Source organism: Dermochelys coriacea, chromosome 21 (genome assembly GCF_009764565.3).
Source record: "Dermochelys coriacea isolate rDerCor1 chromosome 21, rDerCor1.pri.v4, whole genome shotgun sequence".
Lineage (NCBI taxonomy): Eukaryota > Metazoa > Chordata > Testudines > Dermochelyidae > Dermochelys > Dermochelys coriacea.
The window spans coordinates 13733607-13755594 of NC_050088.1; the positions used below are offsets into that span (position 1 = coordinate 13733607).

General features: G+C 45.2%; 1 protein-coding gene and 1 long non-coding RNA gene across 2 annotated transcripts; both read right to left on the reverse strand.

Annotated features, from left to right (window-relative positions):
* Nucleotides 1-298: 298 nt before the first annotated feature.
* Nucleotides 299-21388, reverse strand: TMEM183A (transmembrane protein 183A). The gene is made up of 8 exons (XM_038380307.2): nucleotides 21220-21388; nucleotides 19995-20084; nucleotides 13708-13863; nucleotides 8309-8468; nucleotides 6900-7080; nucleotides 2627-2707; nucleotides 1482-1637; nucleotides 299-758 (listed from the first exon to the last, which is right to left on the reverse strand). Exons 1-8 carry the CDS (start codon nucleotides 21332-21334, stop codon nucleotides 573-575), a joined length of 1125 nt encoding a protein of 374 aa, XP_038236235.1. The 5' UTR covers nucleotides 21335-21388; the 3' UTR covers nucleotides 299-572.
* On the reverse strand, nucleotides 18147-19986 carry LOC122457125. The gene is made up of 2 exons (XR_006276476.1): nucleotides 19062-19986; nucleotides 18147-18862 (listed from the first exon to the last, which is right to left on the reverse strand). It is a non-coding gene; the product is annotated as an uncharacterized LOC122457125 (long non-coding RNA).
* Nucleotides 21389-21988: the final 600 nt, after the last annotated feature.

Below are 21988 nucleotides of genomic sequence, written 5' to 3' on the forward strand. Positions count from 1 at the left end.
CGTTTCTTTGCCTTATCATCACAAACATTTAATTTAAATGTGAACTGTAAAGGCAATCACTTTGCTTGATCATTTATGCCTTTATTGTGCTCAAGCAGATTAAAGAGTGAAGCATGATTGTCACTGCTATTTTCCTTGCTGCATCAGTATAGGATAATGCTGCTGCATTTGAGTTTGATCATGCTACAGTAAGACAAACACTGATTTCATTGACGCTTGGTCTGAAAATCTCTGACCACATTGGATCTGGAAGCAAGCTTTCCGCTTCCCTTGTGCAACAAACACAGGACGACTTTCGTTAACATCAAAAGGATTTTAAATGAACAGTTTCACGGTGCTCCTTTCAAATCATAAAATGTGAACTTTACATAAAAATGTGTTTACAAATCATTTCCATTTACACTTGATTCTGCTCATTACTGGCTGGAAATTATATACAGAGACTGGCATTGCAGCTTCACTCATTTGTAAGGAGATTGGAGAATTTATTCAGGAAATAAAAACAGGATTTCCCAGTTCCTAGACATTCTCTTCTGCCTGACATGGCTACTCACAGATGCAGTAGGAGCATGCTAAGCTTTCAGAGAAAAGGGGTACTGCGGATGCCACCAATCCAAGAGACGTACACTGTGCACAGGGTCCAGGACAACTTGTACTCCTTGGTCAAGTCGGGGCTTCTTGCCATTCCAGACAGGAGAATCCTGGAACACCATCCTCACTCTGTGATGTCTCATGTCAGTGCTCACGTTTATTGTGAACTGCAGGGAAGAAAATTGGCAATTTCCTTATTAGACATCTAGGTACTGCTTCCAGAAAATGCCTAGTTTCCCTTCAAATACTATCTACTACTCTGAATGCTGATCCCTGATTCTTATTGGACAAACATTTTCTTTGTGGTGTTTTACATTTAAACTTTATATTTTCAAATAATTAAAAAAAAAAAGCGAAGACCTCCAAGAAGTATGCTTTTTACAAAAAGATACCAGAAAGATATCATTAAAATCTGAAAGTTCAACAAACTCTCTCCTAAAGTTAAAATAAATGTTATTTGGAGCTTTGATCTTATGGAAGTGCAAAACGAGAGAACTTGGACACTATTCTCCAATTCTACCTTGAATACCCGTATGTCATCTAGGATATTTTAGGTGCTGCTGATTAAGATTCCGAGGCACCATGGTAATACAAATCCTCATCCTTCCTTCCCCCAGGAATGGAGCACATTTCGTTGAACATAGTTGTCAAACAGTCCCTTCTAGTTGGGCCTCAAGGGCTGGTGCCATGAATCTACACCAACCGTGAGAGAGTTTAGTGACTTGCAGAAACTAAACTGAAGAAATCCTTGAATGACAGCCCCAATGCACTACGGAAACGCATATTAATTAGTCTGTCGGTGCAGCAAGATTTACAGACAAGCAGTAATGACCAGACCATTTTCTTAGCACATTTCTATGATGCTTACGTGCAGATTTCTTAACACTTACCAAGGTAAGTATCATACCCATTACTACTGGCAGGAAGATGAAGTTGAGGGTGGTGATCTGCAGCAGACAGCAGTCCTGATCAGGATTTGTGTGAACATCCTCATACTGAACAGGTGGCTGAAGACCTCTGCAACAGTTACTCTTCAATCTAGGAGGCTTGACAGAAAGAGAAACCGGTTCATTCAACTAAACTGAAGTCAACCAGAAATTTCACTTCATGTCTAGAGACCATCCTGGCTCAGCAGTGGATTCCTGCCTAACGCCCACCTGTTCGGGCAAAAGGGTTCCATGTTCAATGAAAACCCTGGGATGGAGGGTTTGTAGGACTGTCTCTTTGAAGACAGACTTCAGAGGTCCTGATAAGGTGCTCAGTATTATATGTTTATCCTGAGTCTGGCTAAAGGAGGGTTTCACAAAGATTACTGTCACCTCCTGATCACAGAATCATAGAAGATCAGGGTTGGAAGAAACCTTAGGAGGTATCTAGTCCAACCCCCTGCTCAAAGCAGGACCAACCCCAACTAAATCATCCCAGCCAGGGCTTTGTCAAGCCGGGCCTTAAAAACCTCTAAGGAAGGAGATTTCAACTCCCCGCTAGGTAACCCATCCCAGTGCTTCACCTCCTCCTAGTGAAAAAGTTTTTCCTAATATCCAAGGAAATTAAAAAGGGTTGGTTTTGTTAGCTTCGGAAAGGCTTTTCGTGTGAAGAGATGGAAGACATTAATGCAAAACATTTAAAACTTGGATCCCTAAATGCAGGCCACTAAATCAAAAGGGGCTGGGGTCATCACAACCCCCCCACTGAAGGTATCTGGAGCTGCAGATACTCAGCACCTTGGGTCAGGGGAAGGCAAATCAGCAGCCTAAATATGGACACAGGGATCAAATCCTTTAGACGCTCAAGACTGAAAATGGTGGCCTGTTTTAAAGCGGTAAGAATTGCCTCCTGCTCCAGGTTTCCTATTCAGCAGCTCCACAAGCGCCTTACCTGACCACCTCTGCATTTGGCAATATGTATTTCTTTTACTGTGAGATCGGATATTCCTTGATCTACTGCACCCATCAACAACTCCAGATGAAAAATCATTACAGCTTCAAAACCTGGCCGCCCTGACATTTCAATGGCAAGTGGTTAGCTTTCCTACCTGCTTTTTGAATTTGAAGTTAAATTCCCACATAGGTTCTCGTCTGTTCCCTTCAATCTTTCTGCACCAGAAAAGCACACACTGATATGGAAAAAAAAATACAGCAGGTTATGAGACCCTTAGAGTTAATTATTCCATTTTTTAGTGAAATTCAACACAGGCAAAGAGCTCAAACTACAAATCACAGGAGCAGATGAAGAGATGGCAGCAATCTGGTCCCATTACTTACATTAATGCATACCTGAGAGACAATATCTTTTACTTGACCACCCACCTTCTCTCTAATATCCTGGGACCAACACAGCTACAACTACCCTGCAAACCTGGCATTTTCCATTTGCCAGTCAGAATGTGGCAACCTCACTATATCAGAGGGTGACCCAGCACTTGGGCTCTCGCCAGATAAGCAGTGCTTCCTGTTCCGCTCATCCATTCCATATATAAGAGAAAAGCAGAATGGACTTTGCTCCTCTACATACTATATGGAACAGCCAAATTGAATGGATAAAATCTCAGGTCAGTGTATGCATTCAGCTCACTCGGAATAGAGCAGGAGTGAGGAAGAGCAAACAGCAGACTGGGGAAGGAGAAAACAAAGAGGCAAATGTTAAAAGCGACTGGACAGAGCTGACAAAGCTGGGCGGGGTGGAGAGAGGGTGGAAGGGGCACATCCTATAGAGATGTGCATCTGTGGCACCCAGAGGTCATACTCCCCTTCATTAAGGTAACGTGCTAGTATTTCAAAAATACAAAGCAAAGCTTTGGCTGTGCAGTTCAACCGGTGGCCCAGAACATTGCTTCTTTTCTAAAGGCGGATAAATACATGGGGTCCGATGCCTCATTGCCTCTATGCCAGAGGCAACCAAAGCCTGGATTCCTGGCAAAAGTATCTCAGATATTCTATAGTGTAATCTCTGACTATCACACCTTTATACAGCCGTAGAGCTGTGGGATTCTATGTCCTGGCATGCAATGCTCCAAGAAATAGGAGAGTCTTAGCAGAACTACTGTATTCAAGTGAGGGGGAGGTTGAATAGAGCCCAATATCTATAAGCGGTCAGTGACTGGAAGATGCAGTCATCTGACAGCCATTCAGTAGCCAGTAAGGAGAGAGCCTGACAAATCTCACTCCAGTTGCCAGAGAGCTCGTGTCCAAGTCACAAAAGATACCTACCGTAACAACTGGCCTTAAGTGGGCCTGCTAACAGCCTCAGAAGGAAGGGAAAGAATGGCATGAGTCATGGAGAAAACTCCCCTCTCACTCAGAGATGGTCTTTCTGGGTCAGCGTTAAGGCCTCTTTTGGGTCAATGGGGGGAAACTTATCTGCCAATGCTGTACCTGCTAGCTGCAGTCACTAACACTGTCAAATCTGAGAGGCCGCACCAGCACTAATTGCTTTCATGGACAAAAAAAAGAACAAGGGCGGATGCAATCTGCACCATTTTAATGCAATTTAATTCTAGTTGGGGGTGAGGGACTCATCTGACCCCTCTTGGCACCAAGCCTGGGTCACTCCTACTGTGTGGCTTTGCAGTGATGCAAGGCCTTTCTTTCACTTCACTGCTAAATCATATTCGCAGGCAGGAGTGCGAGAAGGATCTCTGCAGTGGTGAGTCCCCTAGAGGGGAAGCACCAAGCTGAAGAGCAGTTAAGTTCAGGAGCATGGGCTGAATGATCTCCCCAACCGGGTAGCAGCAGCAGACAGTTCTAACCAATTACAATACTGACAGCTCCCTGGATCTTGCTTAGCAGGGGGCATGCAGCAGATACTGCTGGACTTAATTCCATTTGCAGCTGAGTTTGCCGTTCACCTTCTGAATACATCTACACTGCAGCTAGAGATGCAATTCCCAGGGTGGGCAGACCTACATGCGCTTGCTGGAATTAAGCTAGCATGCGGAAAACAACAGCATGGCCACGGTGGCAGCTTAGGCTAGCTGTCCAAGTACCTAACTACCACCTCTGACTGGGTTACACTCAGGCGGTTTGCTCCTCCTGCCACATGACGACACAACCACTCTGCTATTTTAGCATGCTAGTTTGATCAGAGCCAGTGTGTGTACATCTAGAGACCCAGAGCCAGCACGTGCCCTTACAGACACAGCTTCAACTAACAGCTCATGTGATCATGGCAAGTAGTTAAGCACAAAACAGTAAGTACCTCCTAAGGGGCAGAGGATGTCATCCACGTGTCAGCCGTCCTGCCCTTCAGATGTGCACCGTATGGCCTGTCGCTCCACCAAAAATAATGGGGGTGTCTTTAAAGGGCAAACACTTCTGCTGACACCACAACGGCTCCAGTGTCCCACACAAGCTACACTAGGGAAAGAAGAAAGGAAATTAAAGAGGAAAAGCTGGATTCAGTAATATAGGGGTCTGAGTTTCCATTCACTGCATGCACAGTTTACACGAGCATCACCCATCAGTGTTAACAGACCCCTAATGGTCTAACCAAAACCCATGAAAGCAAGGAATCGCAGAGGAAATGTAAGGTCCCATTCAATGTACACCATTGTGCCTAGGCATTGCAGCACATGGAACAAAGAGGACACAGTCTGGAGTCCTGGAGACCAGACATACAAGGCCATTTTTATGCTTTGATGGATTGAAGTCAGACCTCTACTGTTATTCTAACAAAGGCTTATCGTCATTTAATTTCCTTTTTTAAGTGAATGGTAATAAAAAAGTATTACACGCAAGGTATCTTTACAAAACTATTAGTATGGTAGAAGCACCATGAGTGGGCACCAAAGCCGTTATGATGTGAACGTGAATGAATACCAGACACCGACCCTTCCACTGGGGACGGAGGGGGGGTCTCCTAATTAGACCTATAGATGGATGGGGTGACAGGCTGCTCTGACAGGTGGTTAGATTCAGGAGGGACTGAGACTAGACCAGGAGGTTAGTGGAACTGCAGGGTTTTTTCCTTCTTTTTAAGAAAGGCATTGCCTGAACGTGATATTTGGGCAAAGAACTAATAGTTCAGGGAGCAAACAGTTGCAGAGGACTTGGGCACAAAAGGCTGCAAAAGCTCCTTAATCCTGACGTGCAACACGACCTACCTGTTGCTTCTGGCTGTTCTCAGTCTTATCTCAGGGCAACTTGCCACTTTGGCAGTGTCTTCATGTGGGGAGGGACAGAAGCAGCAGGGATATCACAAAGCAAAGAAATGGATTTGTTGTATTTTACATAGAGCAGTGATACTCAGACCTCAGGGGTTCAGGAGCCAAATTACCCATCAACATTACCCAAAAGAGCCACCACCGTGTGAATTCATTATTTCATTTACTATTTACAGCAAAATGACTGCGGGTATTCTAAGTTTGTTAACAACATAGGAAAAGCATCCTGATTGGTTAATAATTAAATGATACAGAGTTTAATGTGTCTCTTGCAGCACATGATGTTAAAACAGCCACCTGTAGCTTGGTTCCCAAGCCCCAGTCTGAGTATCACTGGTGTAAAGTGTCCAACTGAAACCCCACCCTTTGAGACCGAAAACCACGTGTCAGCCAATAGTAAATTAAAGCCAGGCAAGAAACAGACAGAATGAGGGGTTCATGATAAACAGTGACTAAAGAGGGCTAGATACACAAATGCTCCAAGCAAGGACTACAGTGTGGTTTTGCCCAAAGACACAGCAGACAATTCCTCCCCAGCTTCCCTGCCCACTGCACAGCTACACCCCAAAGCAGGCACTTGCTTCTCACACTAGCTCTCCATCTCACAACACTTCCCCCTTCAGAGAAACCGAAGACAATGGTCTGCAGGAGCGTGGTGTGAAAGGACTCTCCTTTTAGAGACTGTCAGAGGCACTTGTGATGCTCTGCCACTGCCCCAGAAGAAACATTCCAAAATAATATAGTTACAACAGTGCAAGTAGTAGACAAAAATGCCTACCTAGCTCAAACTCCTTTTGGAGCCTGGGTTGTGTACAGGAGGGAAGGGGATAATTGTGGATTGTATCAGTGATAGGGCTTCCATCAGTGTAAAACGACATTTTCCTAATTTGTATTACTGGAGTGCTTAGGAGCCCTAGTAACACACCAGGACCCCATTGTGCTAGGGACTGTACAAACACATGTAATTGATAAAGCTTCAGAAGTCAGACTCTTCCTAGCTTCCTATGTATATCACTGATCCAGTGCATGTATTTCACTAGGGTCCAACTGAATCAGATTCATTTCTCTGAAAGGGGAACAATAAAAAGCAGAGAGAGTGTACCAGCTGAACACAGTTTAGTTCACTATCCCAAACAATGCTACTTACTTTGGAATTCTTTAAAGTGCTGGGGGTAGTCTCTGGAATAGCCGGATTCTTGGAGAGACGAGAAGCAAAAGGTTCATACATGTGGTATAACGAACGGATGACACATGCACGGAGGCAGTGCAGCCTTTCCATCGATTCTGGCCGTAAACGAAGAGGCAGGTACGCATCCAGACTGTAGTGCCTAAAGGGAACAGGGACAAACCCAACACCCCTTGAAAAGCCATGACTGTACTGGATTTCAAGTAAATCTCAGGGCGCTACAAAGTAAGTGTTAAAGAAGGTGACTGAATAAAGGGGTCAAACTCTGCTTTTATACCACATCACCCCCTGACATCTCTTGGCTGTCATGTTGCCCCTTCACATACAGCTGGTGTCCAGAGCACCTGCAGCCATCTTCAGATTCTGCAAGGGCACCATACTGTTTCTTCGTTAGATGGCCTGCCAGCCTCAAAAGGTGACTTTGCACCATGATGTGCCAAGGCTGCAGAGTGAGACTTACCAAGGTCTCTAGTATCATTAGTGTGTGGCACAGAGAACAAAGAGGTTGAGAAGCAAGCACAGAAAACAGGGAAGAGTACAAATAGGGAAAGAATGCTGATTTTGTCTGATAAATAACATGCTTGGCAACAGGAATAAATGTCAATCTTCCCAGTGAAAAAGGAGAGTCAAGGATGTGAATGGAGGAAGAAGCTTGAACTTCTGCATAGTGAGCGGACACCTATATGCTCTTCATCTATTCCCTCCTCCTCCTTCTGTACCATCTCCCACTTCTACCATCTTTCTGGCTGCTCCTAAAACCTGGCTCAGTCAGATACAATGCCTTTATTTTCATTAAGTCCTGCTCCTTGTTAATTTATGGGCAGATCACTGCAACTAATGCCTGAGACCAAGAGGCAAAACACCACACAAAAAATTAACCCTTCAAAATCATGCAATGCCATCACTTTCCTGTACGCATTGTGAGAGCGTTGCTCCCAAGATGTGCTCTTATGGGCATGACATTCTTTTGAGCGTTTAGGCCTTGACAATTCGAGCTCCTCATAGTTTTATATCTTGGATTAGACATACAGGAAGATTACAAAATAATGGTTATTTTCAGACTGCGAAACAGACCGGCTAGAGAGCAAATCTCTTAAGAAATACTATTTAAAGTTCTCCAAACAGCAACATTTAATAGAAATAGCCCAGATGAGGATACAGGATGCCAATCACCACCCGTTATAGAATGGCAGTTTTCAGAGGTAAACATGCTGCAACCACATTCAAAAAGAACTATGTTCCAACATCTAGCATAACTGACCCAATGAGGAGATAGATCCCTATTAATAGCTCTGTAGCAAATTCTGCCCAGACACTGCAGGACATGCACAAACACCATAGCGTATGTTTACAAATCTTCATGGTCGCACCTTCTGTAGAGTCTGGTCCAAAAGGCAGCAGTGCAAGTGACAGTCCAGGCTTTTTTGCAAATCAGAGAAAATTTCACTGTATCTTCTGGACGTATGTAGGCAGCCAGCAACAGCCAGATGTCAATGGGATAATCTTCTCCAACAGCCTCATCAGGGTTTTCTAAGCGTAACAAACACACATTAGTGTAACGTAGCTCAGGCATTATAAACCTTAAGGCAAGCAATTTGAGCTGATTGGCTCCTCTCCGTTTGGCACTATTCTGCAAGTGCGCCACGACCTGCCAGTTGCACTAGTTAGCGAGCAGCATGAACTCACACACACTGTAAATGACATGGCTGTGGGACAGCACAGAGGCCATATTAGCCAAACATGGGCTCAGTCCATATGTTTTCATTGCAACCGCTCATCATGAAGAAACTTAAGGCTAGAGGCACCTGAACTCCAAGATATTGTTACCCAATGGAGACTACTGCTCCCTTTGGGTCAGTTTTGTTTTTAAGAGGCATCAAAGCATCATTATGGAGCGTTGGTATCTGTTACACCAAATCGCATACAACGTTAACTTTCCCAAATGACTGGGAAACAAGTGTTTGAGGATGGACCGTTTTTACGTGCTAAGGCCAGGTCTAGACTCTACACTATGTAGGGTATAAGTACCTTGTTCAGAGGTATGAAAAATCCACACCTCTGAGTGACTCAGTTATACTAATCTAACCCCTGGTGTAGACAGCGCTATGGATGAGAGAACTTCTCACAGGCCTGGAGTACCTATGCTGACAGGAGAAGCTCTCCCATCAGCTTGGCAGCATCTTCACTAAAAAGCTACAGCGGTACAGCTTTTTAAGTGTAGACCCACCCATAGGCCCCACTGGTGCTTCAGGGGACCTTCGGGATTTCACTATCAGCATAAACAAAATGTAGAAAAAGAGAAAGAAATGCATTCATCACTGGAGGCTTGTTTAAAGTTTTCCTTTTTGACAGTCATTATCTCTTGGGTAACCCAACTTTAAAAGGTGTTTTGTTTTATCTACATTTCAATTACAACTTCCAAGAAAGCAAACACTTCCAGGAAGGTTTCAGAGTAGCAGCCGTGTTAAGTCTGTATTCGCAAAAAGAAAAGGAGTACTTGTGGCACCTTAGAGACTAACAAATTTATTTGAGCATAAGCTTTCGTGAGCTACAGCTCACTTCATCGGATGCATCCGATGAAGTGAGCTGTAGCTCACGAAAGCTTATGCTCAAATAAATTTGTTAGTCTCTAAGGTGCCACAAGTACTCCTTTCCTTTTTTACTTCCAGGAAGGCTTCTCTACTCATTAACAACCCATTTCCACTCACACAGCGCTCCCAAAACTATTCCACTGAACTAAAGTTTCACATACTTGTTTAATTCCAAATGCACCTAGAAATACCTGTGCACAAAGCACATATATTTTTCCAACAATCTAATACTATCAATGCTGATGGATTTTGCTCAAGTTTTAAAAGACACAGATAGCTCAAATAGATTCTACAGGCCTCACTCAGCATTGAGAAATGTGGGAGAGAACTTTCATTTGGATGTAATAAGGGTGGGTAAAAACTGATGATTATTTCTTTTTTTAAATCCCCGACCAGAATTTTTAAAATTAAATTAAATACAGGTTTGTTTGTTTTTTAAAAGATCCTATTTAAAATTAAATTTGAAATCGACAACCTGTGTTAAGGCCTAAACTTTTTAAAATACGTTAAAATTATTTAAATTAAACACAAAAAATATTAAGCAGTACATATTTGCTACCAAGTTTTAAAGAATGTCAAGTCACTGGCTGAGCACCTGGAACCAAAGTTTGTTAAAATAAGAACAGAAGAATATAAGAATGACCATGTTGGGTCAGACCAAAGGTCCATCTAGCCCAGTATCCTGTCTTCCGACAGTGGCCAATGCCAGGTGCCCCAGAAGAAATGAACAGAACAGGTAATCATCAAGTGATCCATCCCGTCACTCATTCCCAGCTTCTGGCAAACAAAGGCTAAACCAGCTTTTGACATTGCAGGTGCCTTATTGCAAGTCTAGAGAGAGTATTTTCTTCATTTCAGTTTATTCAACCAGTTCAGTCCAATTATTAGTTCATTCAAAGTTGTGACACTGGTTGGGAGTTGAAAAAGCTGGAGAGCTTGTTTTCTTCTTCCCCTCTAGGAATAAAAAAAACTAGATGTGAGAGGGTATGATCTACTAGCTTTAAAACCCTGAAGAACATGACGACCAGAAACAATCAGTTCAATTCATTAACTTAATTATACTTCCTTTGTTTAATAAATGAGTTTTAAATGTAGAATGTTTTGATAACCTTTTTAATCATTTATCATTTTCTACCATGATAAATGTAAAAATTAAGAATCAGAATAAATATAAGTTACGCTATATATTTGTTAAAATAAATGCATATAGATACAGTGCATCTTCCCAGTTAAAAAAAAAGAAGCACCAAATTTAGTATAAAGTCTATACTTAGTTGCAAATGAACTTGTTTTAATGTTTAACAACTAATAAGCATGAACTTTTTTTTAAGAAAATAACTAAAAAGTACAAATGCAAAACATGATCAAAAGCAATGATTAAAAAAATAAAATAAAATAAAAAAAATCAAGGCTTCTCCCGCTTGCTGATTTAAATCACGATTTAAATCTGTCCACCTTGGATGTAGTACGCCCTGTTAGGTTGGGGCTGTATAGGGCCCAAAGATTTCAGACCTAATCTATGGCTAATCCTCAAGGAGGGGTAGAATTTGGGGAAGAATGATAGCTTTGAGATTCAAACTCATGTCTGAAAGTCCAGGTGATCTTGGCTCTTCTATTGACTTATGCCACTTGGGCTTCAGCATGTTTTTTCTTCTTTATGATGGTAAAGGAGCATAGTAAAAAAAAAACAAAACTGCTTTTTTTTTTTTTTTTTACACCTTAGAAATTCAGGTCATCTGTAGGCTAAAATACTGAGTGCCCCACAATCTTTAAGATATTTATCCTCACTCACCCCTGGTGACACAGGGAGGTGCGACTATTCCCATTGTTAAGGCTGTGAGAAAGCGGTTTGCATTTTTTGGTTCAAAAGTTGCTGCCACACTTTGTTAAAATTGCAGTTACCTATCCGGAATATTGCCAGCACCTTTTTCCAAGGCATACAGCCTACCTTCCAAAGCAGGGCAGCAGCACAAATACACTGTTGTCCTGCTTGGCTCCCAAAGGCAAGCATGACGAGGAGTGGCTGGTCTCTTGGCCTTAATTTTGTCATCTCTAAAACTGGGAACTGTTTCTTATGTTACCGGAGTGCTGTGAAGCTAAATTCATTATTATTTGTAAAATGCTTTCAGATTCTCAGATGAAAAGGACCACATAAGTCAATTTCTTTAAAATTAACTACGTTTTTTTATAAAAACTTACAATTTTCCTCACAATTGTATGCAATTAAATTCTGATTGAATTTCAGCTAGGCTATTACCCATTGCACTGTGAAGTTGCATAATCCTGTATCCACAGCATTGCAGCTATATAGTTTATCTACACTGTGGTGCAACTTATATCCTACTGAGCTGCATAAAATAGAATTGCTGAAGCACCGGTTTACTCAGAAGTGACTGGATAAAAAATAAAATAAAAAAAAAGTGGGTCCTTTGCTCCAAATTTGCTCAGTTGACCCTCAAAAAAAAAAATTCACCCTAACATCTTTAATCAACTGCTAGCCTCGCAAACTCAGTCTCGGATCTGAGAGTCAAGCTGGGTTCTTTCAAGCTCATGCATTGTTGCCAGCAATAAGGATTATGCAGAGCAAATGCTGCTCTCAGTTACAGATATACAATTCTGTGTCTTCCATGGGGTTGCACAGATGTAATTGAAATTGTAATTTGAAGACAATGAAGTTGGACCTGATAACCAAACTTAGTTGATAGCTCTGCTGAAGATGAAAGAGCCTGAGCTGTGTTAATTCTGTAAGGCTAACAAAAACTAAAAGTTGTATTTTAACTTTAGTGGCAAATCAACATGACTAATTCCAATACACATTGGGGCTAGCCTGCTGGAAGGTAGTGTCAGTTTACAGTCACTTTTCTGGCTATAACTGCGCTTTCAAAGACGGTGTCCCTAGCCTCTGTTTGCCAGAAGCTGGGAATGAGTGACAGAGAATGGATCACTTGATGATTAACTGTTCTGTTCATTCTCCCTGGGGCACCTGGCATTGGCCACAGTCGGAAGACAGGATACTGGGCTAGATGGACCTTTGGTCAGACCTAGTGTGGCCATTCTTATGTTCTTAATATGAACATTAATCTCCCCACAATGCCCATTTATAGATTTCAATCATTGCTTAAACTGCTAAATATGTAACAACAGCAAAGGTTGCAGAGTTAATGTTGCTAATGGAACCCCTATCTTTTGCATTTCTGGAATGCTTTCGCGTTTGCAACATGACAGGTGATATCCAAACAGGGAAGACATTGGGCTTGTGCTTCGTGATATAAAAGCACCCAACTCTTCCATCAAGGGAAAAGTGGTTTTGGCTTGCTTTTTACATTAGCAGGACACAGTCTCCTGGAATACTGCTCAGAGCTAGGAGAATATCCCCAAAGACATGAGAATGGAATCTGTGCAAGTGACAAGGGCAGCAATTTTTAGCCCAACTGTTTAAGTCTGTTTTTGTTAACAGACTATTTAACTTACATTCCTAACAAACAACTGGAAGATAAGCTCTGTGTGAAAGATACAACACCCTATTCCAGCTGTCAGAGCTCTCACTCCTGTTCTCTAGTCATTCAAGGAATCCTCCCACAAGAACAGGTAATACACTTTATACAAACAATTCAGCAATCCGATGAAGTGAGCTGTAGCTCACGAAAGCTTATGCTCTAATAAATTTGTTAGTCTCTAAGGTGCCACCGGTACTCCTTTTCTTTTTGCGAATTCAGCAATCGCCACCCTTTATTTTTCTTTTAAAAAAAAGGGAGGGATGCTCTCCTCAGACATCAAAATAATAAATAAGGCACAATGTTTTTTTCTTTGCAGGTCTTCTTTCATGTGGCATAACTGTAGGATTTTATATAATGTTTCAATAAAGTTTGCATCTGCAGCACATACATGGTCAAAATCAACCAGTTAGGAATGATTCAATCAACTGCAACAGTCCACCTTCAGTAAGAAAGGGGAGATGACACTCAGGATTGTGGAACCACATCTCCTACCTAGCATTCCTTTGGTTAAGCTTTTGCGCAAACAACTGCATGCACACACACATGCCCAAATGCACTTCACTGAACTCTTTGAAGAGACACATTGCTGATCTGTAAATAGCAGTTATTAGCTTGGCAAATGCAGAAGATGATCCCAGCAAGGACCCTGCAGAGCTGACTGGGCGAGTGAAGGAGCCCTACCTTTGTGCCTCTTGCTTTTCTTTTTTCTAGAGGCAGTTCTCTCGTTGGTGCTTTCCTTAGCATCCATTTCATCGCTACTGTCACAGGATTCCCCAGTCACGGAGAGCACTTCCTCAGCAGGAACACATGAGGCTTCCAAACCACAGAGGGATTTTACTAGAACCAGAAGAAATAGATTTTTTTTTTTTTACACACACACACGGTACACTAGGAGAAGTAACATGAGCTGATTAGGGTCTAAGAGGGCAGGCTGCAGTTGTCAGAGAGGCATCTACATGAGCAATCTTTGCTAATATACTAGAAAGGATATTTCTTCTGATGCTGTAAGAGTGGATGCTTAGTAACGATCCCAATGGCATAACTAGAGTGATGGGGAGTTATGAATGAATCCACCAGTTCCTCTGACAGATCTAACCGATCTTCTGCAAATGACAGACTTTCTTGTCCTGTGGACCCCTTTCTGCCATTTTCAGTTTTGCAAGGACCACGTATCATCTCCAAAACGCATGAATTCATGTTCTATTTTCCTCTATGACTACAGACAGGATGTACTGCCGCTAAGGGAAGACAAAGGAGGGTGCATGGCTAAAGATGCAGGAGAGATTGTGATGGTATAAACTGTATTAGAGCTCTTGTAATTTATCAGCAATTTAATCCCACCAGGTTTCTTTCACCAGTACAGAAACCCATTATTATAACCCATGCCCATAACCAGAGTATGTAACCCATGAGGCTCACTCTTCAGTAAGGGGGATCAATACCTGCAAGACTGGGACAGGCTAAAGAATTAAGATGATATGGAACTGTCTTACAGCACAAAGGATGTGCAAGTGGGACGGATCATGCCTGGGGAGCTGTCACTCAAAGAGGGAGTTTTTAGAAGGGATCACTTGGGGTTGGAAGAGGAGAGTCTCTCAAATATAAAAAGGGACTGATTGGAGGAACAAATTACCTGATACACATTTGTGTTTACTTCCTCAGCTGTTTGGACCGTGGTTGTGACAGATACTGCAACCACATGCAGCATCTTTGAAGACCATATTGTATTAAATTTATGAATGTTCTTTCATTGTGGGCCAGGGATTCCATTCAACTTATGGAAACGGTTCATAGATACTAAGGTCAGAAGGGACCACTCTGATCATCTAGTCCGACCTCCTGCACAGCGCAGGCCACAGAATGTCACCCACCACTCCTATGAAAAACCTCACCCATGTCTGAGCTATTGAAGTCCTCAAATCATGGTTCAAAACTTCAAGGAGCAGAGAAGCCTCCCTCCAGTCAACCATGCCCCATGCTACAGAGGAAGGCAAAAAAACCTCCAGGGCCTCTCCAATCTGCCCTGGAGGAAAACTCCCTCCCGACCCCAAACATGGCAATCAGCCAACCCTGAGCACATGGGCAAGATTCACCAGCCAGATACCCAGGAAAGAGTTTTCTATAGTAAATCAGATCCCATCCATCTAATATCCCATCTCAGGGGATTTGGCCTATTTACCCTGAATATTTAAAGATCAATTACTTACCAAAATCCCATTATCCCATCATACCATCTCCTCCATAAACTTATCGAGTAGAATCTTAAAACCAGATAGATCTTTTGCCCCCACTGCTTCCCTTGGAAGGTTATTCCAAAACTTCACTCCTCTGATGGTTAAAAACCTTCGTCTGATTTCAAGTCTAAACTTCCTGGTGGCCAGTTTATACCCATTTGTTCTTGTGTCCACATTGGTGCTGAGCTGAAATAATTCCTCTCCCTCTCCTATATTTATCCCTCTGATATATTTATAGAGAGCAATCATATCTCCCCTCAACCTTCTTTTAGTTAGGCTAAACAAGCCAAGCTCCTTAAGTCTCCTTTCATAAGACAAGTTTTCCATTCCTCGGATCATCCTAGTAGCCCTTCTCTGTACCTGCTCCAGTTTGAATTCATCCTTTTTAAACATGGGAGACCAGAACTGCACACAGTATTCTAGGTGAGGTCTCACCAGTGCCTTGTATAACGGTACTAAAACCTCCTTATCCCTACTGGAAATGCCTCTCCTGATGCATCCCAAAACCGCATTAGCTTTTTTCACAGCCATATCACATTGGCAGCTCATAGTCATCCTATGATCAACCAATACTCCAAGGTCCTTCTCCTCTTCCGTTACTTCTAATTGATGCATCCCCAATTTATAACTAAAATTCTTGTTATTAATCCCTAAATGCATAACCTTACACTTCTCACTATTAAATTTCATCCTATTACTATTACTCCAGTTTACAAGGTCATCCAGATCCTCCTGTATAATATCCCGATCCTTCTCCGAATTGGCAATACCTCCCAGCTTTGTATCATCTGCAAACTTTATTAGCACACTCCCACTTTTTGTGCCAAGGTCAGTAACAAAAAGATTAAATAAGATTGGTCCCAAAACCGATCCCTGAGGAACTCCACTGGTAACCTCCCTCCAACCTGACAGTTCGCCTTTCAGTAGGACCCGTTGCAGTCTCCCCTTTAACCAATTCCTTATCCACCTTCTGATGTTCATATTGATCCCCATCTTCTCCAATTTAACTAATAATTCCCCATGTGGCACGGTATCAAATGCCTTACTGAAATCTAGGTAAATTAGATCCACTGCATTTCCTTTATCTAAAAAAACTGTTACTTTTTCAAAAAAGGAGATTAGGTTGGTTTGGCACGATCTACCTTTTGTAAAACCATGTTGTATTTTGTCCCATTTACCATTGACTTCAAGTCCTTAACTAATTTCTCCTTCAAAATTTTTTCCAGGACCTTGCATACTACAGATGTCAAACTAACTGGCCTGTAGTTACCTGGATCACTTTTTTTTCCTTTCTTAAAAATAGGAACTATATTAGCAATTCTCCAATCATTCGGTACTACTCCTGAGTTTACAGATTCATTAAAAATTCTTGCTAATGGGCTTGCAATTTCAGGTGCCAATTCCTTTAATATTCTTGGATGAAGATTATCTGGGCCCCCCGATTTAGTCCCATTAAGCTGTTTCAGTTTCGCTTCTACCTCTGATATGGTAATATCTACCTCTATATCCTCCTTCCCATTTGTCATGCTACCATTATCCCCAAGATCCTCTTTAGCCTTATTAAAGACTGAGGCAAAGTATTTGTTTAGATATTGGGCCATGCCTAGATTATCTTTAACCTCCGCTCCATCCTCCGTGTTAAGCGGCCCCACTTCTTCCTTCTTAGTTTTCTTCTTATTTATATGGCTATAGAACCTTTTACTATTGGTTTTAATTCCCTTTGCAAGGTCCAACTCTACTCGACTTTTAGCCTCTCTGACTTTATCCCTACATCTTCTGACCTCAATTAGGTAGCTTTCCTTGCTGATCCCTCCCATCTTCCACTCCCTGTATGCTTTCTGCTTCTTCATAATCACCTCTCTAAGATGCTTGCTCATCCAGCTTGGTCTACAACTCCTTCCTATGAATTTTTTCCCCTTTCTTGGGATACAGGCTTCCGATAGCTTCTGCAGTTTTGATTTAAAGTAATCCCAGGCCTCAACTACCTTTAGATCCATAAGTTCTTCAGTCCAATCCACTTCCCTAACTAATTTCCTTAATTTTTGAAAGTCAGCCCTTTTGAAATCAAAAACCCTAGTTGCAGATTTATTTTTGTTAATCCTTCCATTTAGTTTGAACTGAATTAGCTCATGATCACTTGAGCCAAGATTGTCCCCTACAACCATTTCTTCTATGAGGTCCTCGCTACTCACCAAAATTAAATCTAAAATGGCATCCCCTCTAGTCGGTTCAGCAACTACTTGATGAAGGAATCCATCAGCTATCGCATCTAGGAAAATCTGAGCCCTATTATTATTACTAGCACTGGTCCTCCAGTCTATATCTGGGAAGTTAAAGTCTCCCATGATCACGCAGTTTCCATTAGTATTTACTTTATTAAAGACATTAAAAAGGGCTCTATCCATATCCAAATTAGATCCCGGAGGTCTATAGCACACCCCAAGCACTATCGTAGGAGAGGCTTTACTAGTTTTCTTCCCCAATGTAATTTTTGCCCAGACAGACTCTGTCTTATCCATTGCTTCATGGGAAGAAGATTACCACAACTCCTCTACAAACTAATGAACGGTTTCAGAGTAGCAGCCGTGTTAGTCTGTATTCGCAAAAAGAAAAGGAGGACTTGTGGCACCTTAGAGACTAACAAATTTATTGTATCTGATGAAGTGAGCTGTAGCTCACGAAAGCTTATGCTCAAATAAATTTGTTAGTCTCTAAGGTGCCACAAGTACTCCTTTTCTTAGTTGTAAAAAGGTTCACCTTGCAGTCTATTTAGTAGGATGCCAGTAACTTAAAAAAAAGTCACATTTCTTTCTGAAATGTTTGTTTGAGGAAGTATTTGTAGCACATAAAGTTACTCTAACGGAAAAAAATGAAAGAAAACAGCTCTCCTTTTTTCAATTTATTTTGTACACTTTGGATGCCGACAGTGCCATGGTTTCTTCTGTAGAGGGGAAAATGATTCTGACTATGTGTGGATCTTTCACAGCAACCGGGAGAGGGAAAAAGCTATATATAAAAAAGATAAATGTGATTGCTGGGGACTCAGGGGGCAGGGTCTAGGCCACATGAATATATAGAACTCTCTTAAAAGACTGGAAGTTTCCATTTTATGCATCCCCGTGTTGTCAGCTTTCACGTTTTCCTATCTATAGTCTGTATGTTGTAATGTTCCTGCATCTCTTTATTTTGATATCTGCTCCATGTCTCTTAGGGCTTGTCTACAAGAGGAAATTTTTTCCGCATTACTATATCAGAATAGCTCCCTGTGTGGACACTTATTACAGAATAAAAGTGCATTTTTGTGATTTAGCTTATGTCACATTGGAAGCGTATAACTACAGTGGTATAATTATATCGGTAAATTTCCCCACGTGAACAAGTTCTTAGTTTTTGTTATTAGTATCAATAAATAGTCCATCATTCTATATATGTGACCATTTACTTTTAAGAATGGGAGGTTGACTCAGATTGTTTTCATTGCTCAGAATAGCTGAAAACCTAAGAGCAGATGTTGGCAGCATAGACTATTGATTGCAACAGCCCTCTGAGAAACTGCCTAGCTAGACAAACAGATTCATCAATCAAAAAGAAATCAGAGACACCTCAAAAAAAGAAAAGGAGTACTTGTGCCACCTTAGAGACTAACAAATTACTTTGAGCATAAGCTTTTGTGAGCTACAGCTCACTTTATCGGATGCATTAGCTCACAAAAGCTTGTGGTCAAATTGTTAGTCTCTAAGGTGCCACAAGTACTTCTTTTCTTTTTGCAGATACAGACTAACACAGCTGCTACTCTGAAACCCTCAAAAAAGTAAGACATCACCTGTAATTTGGAAAAGGAATTTCAGCAGCAGTAGCTTAAATACCCACACCTCACCCAGGATTTTTCACTATAAAATTTAATACTGGCAAAGCGTTAGAGATTTCTTAAAACAATATTCTCAGCTTCAGTTAAGAGAGAAGTAGAGTTCTTGCAACACCAGACACAAGATGTTCCTTCCTGTCTAAGGAATCTGTAGATCTAGGTTTTATTTCCAACTCTGTCACAGATTTCCCATGCAACCTCTTGCGTAAATTACTTAGGCCTGGTCTACACTACAAAATTAAGTTAGCTTAACTATATTGCTCAGGGGTATGAAAAACCCACATCCCTGAGCGTCATCATTAAGCCAACCTAACCTCAGTATAGACAGTGCTGTGTCAACAGAAAAATGTTTCCGTTGACCTAGCTACTGCCTCTCAGGAAGGTGGATTACCTATGCCGACAGAACCCCCCCTTTGGCATAGGTGGTGTCTACACTGAAGCTCTACAGCTGTATCACTGCAGCATAGACAAGGCTTTACATTGCCAGCTGTGTGGGGCGGGGTGTGTCTTTTTGTTCTATGTTTGTACAGCACTTGGCACAAGGGGGCCCTGATCCATGCTTGGGGCTCCTAGGCTTTACTGCAACACAATTACTACAATACTCAGGACCAGATTTTCCAAAGCATCCGATGAAGTGAGCTGTAGCTCACGAAAGCTTATGCTCTAATAAATGTGTTAGTCTCTAAGGTGCCACAAGTCCTCCTTTTCTTTTAGCTCCCATTTAGGCACCAAAATAACTATCCAGATTTTCAGAGGGCTGCAGGTGCCACCCCCCACAACCCGCATGGTGCAGGCATTTGACTGGCCAGTGGGAGCCAGAGGAGGGGACAGTGCACAGCTGAGGTGGCGGGATCTCTGGACAGACACACCTTCCTGCAGCACCGCGTTGGCCACAGCTTTTTTCACGCGTCCGGATTTGACGATGGCAGGGTCAGAGTTGGCATAATCTGCCACGGTCACTAGCGGGGAGAGAGAAAGTAGAGGTGTCAGGGAACGGGAGAGGGCTGCCCCCGGGACAGGGAAGGGGTGGGCGAGGCCGGGCGGCGCCCCCTCTCCCCCCCCCAGGGACAGGGGAAGGGTGGGTGGGCGGGGCCAGGCAGCACCCCCTCTCCCCCCCCCGGGGACAGGGGAAGGGTGGGTGGGCGGGCGGGGCGGGGCCGGGCGGTGCCCCCTCTCCCCCCCCCGGGACAGGGGAAGGGTGGGCGGGCGGGGCGGGGCCGGGCGGCGCCCCCTCTCCCCCCCCGGGACAGGGGCCTGTCGGGGGCCGGGAGTGGGCCCCCCCCCGGACGGGGAAGGGTGGGGGGGTCAATCGGGGGCCGGGAGTGGGGCCCCCCCCGGACGGGGAAGGGTGGGGGGGTCAATCGGGGGCCGGGAGTGGGGCCCCCCCCGGACGGGGAAGGGTGGGGGGGTCAATCGGGGGCCGGGAGTGGGGCCCCCCCCGGACGGGGAAGGGTGGGAGGGGTCAATCGGGGGCCGGGAGTGGGGCCCCCCGGACGGGGAAGGGTGGGAGGGGTCAATCAGGGGCCGGGAGTGGGGCCCCCCCGGACGGGGAAGGGTGGGGGGGTCAATCGGGGGCCGGGAGTGGGGCCCCCCCCGGACGGGGAAGGGTGGGGGGGTCAATCGGGGGCCGGGAGTGGGGCCCCCCGGACGGGGAAGGGTGGGAGGGGTCAATCGGGGGCCGGGAGTGGGGCCCCCCCGGACGGGGAAGGGTGGGGGGGTCAATCGGGGGTCGGGAGTGGGGCCCCCCCCGGACGGGGAAGGGTGGGGGGGTCAATCGGGGGCCGGGAGTGGGGCGCCCCCCCCCGGACGGGGAAGGTCGGGCGGGGCCGGGAGTGGGGCCCCCCCCGGACGGGGAAGGGTGGGGGGGTCAATCGGGGGCCGGGAGTGGGGCCCCCCCCGGACGGGGAAGGGTGGGGGGGTCAATCGGGGCCCGGGAGTGGGGCCCCCCCGGACGGGGAAGGGTGGGGGGGTCAATCGGGGGCCGGGAGTGGGGCGCCCCCCCCCGGACAGGGGAAGGTCGGGCGGGGCCGGGCCAGGGGGCTCGGGGAGGGGCGGGGCGGGGGGCGGCGGCCGGGGGTGCCCCGGAGCCCTCACCCCGCTCGGAGCAGACGTCATCGGCCCGGAACTTGAGGCGCTTGCGGGCCCCTCTCCTGCGCATGTCGGCGGCGCGCGGCGCGGGGGTCGGGGCGGGGCGGCTCCGCGGGGCCATGTCCCGGGCGGGAGCGGGGCCGCGCGCTCCGCACCTCCCGGCGCCCGGCTCCGCGCCTCAGCCTGCTCCGGCCCCCCTCTCGCGAGAGCGCCCGCGGGGCGGGGCGGGGCGGGGCGCGGGCAACCCCCGGCCGTCCGCGCGCTCTGACGTCATCGGGCCGGCTGCGGGCGTGGCTGGCCCTGCCACCTTCCTGCTGCTGCGCGAGCCCGACTGTCCGGGCCCGGCGGCGCTTAGCCACGCCCCCTCCGCGGGGCCCCGCCCCCTCGTGCGGGCCCGGGTCTTGCTCCCCAGCCCGTCTCCCCTCCATCGAGAGACAGGGCAACTGTGCTGTGGGGAGCAGAGCCCCTGGCACGGGGGGGGACGGGACACGGTTCCCCGGGCACGGGGGGGAGGGGACACAGAGCTCCTGACACGGGGGGGGGGGAACACGGAACCCCTGACATGAGAGAAGGTTGGGGGGGCAGGGACATAGATCCCCTGGCTGGGGGGGCGGAGCCCCTGGTATGGGGGAAGGTCTGCGGGAGACACAGAGCCCCCGGCATAGGGGAGGGGGACGGAGCCCCTGGCATGTGGGGGGGGAGGGGACACAGATCCTCTTGCTGGGGGGGGCGGCGCAGGGATGGAGCCCCTGGCATGGGGAAAGGTTTAGGGGGA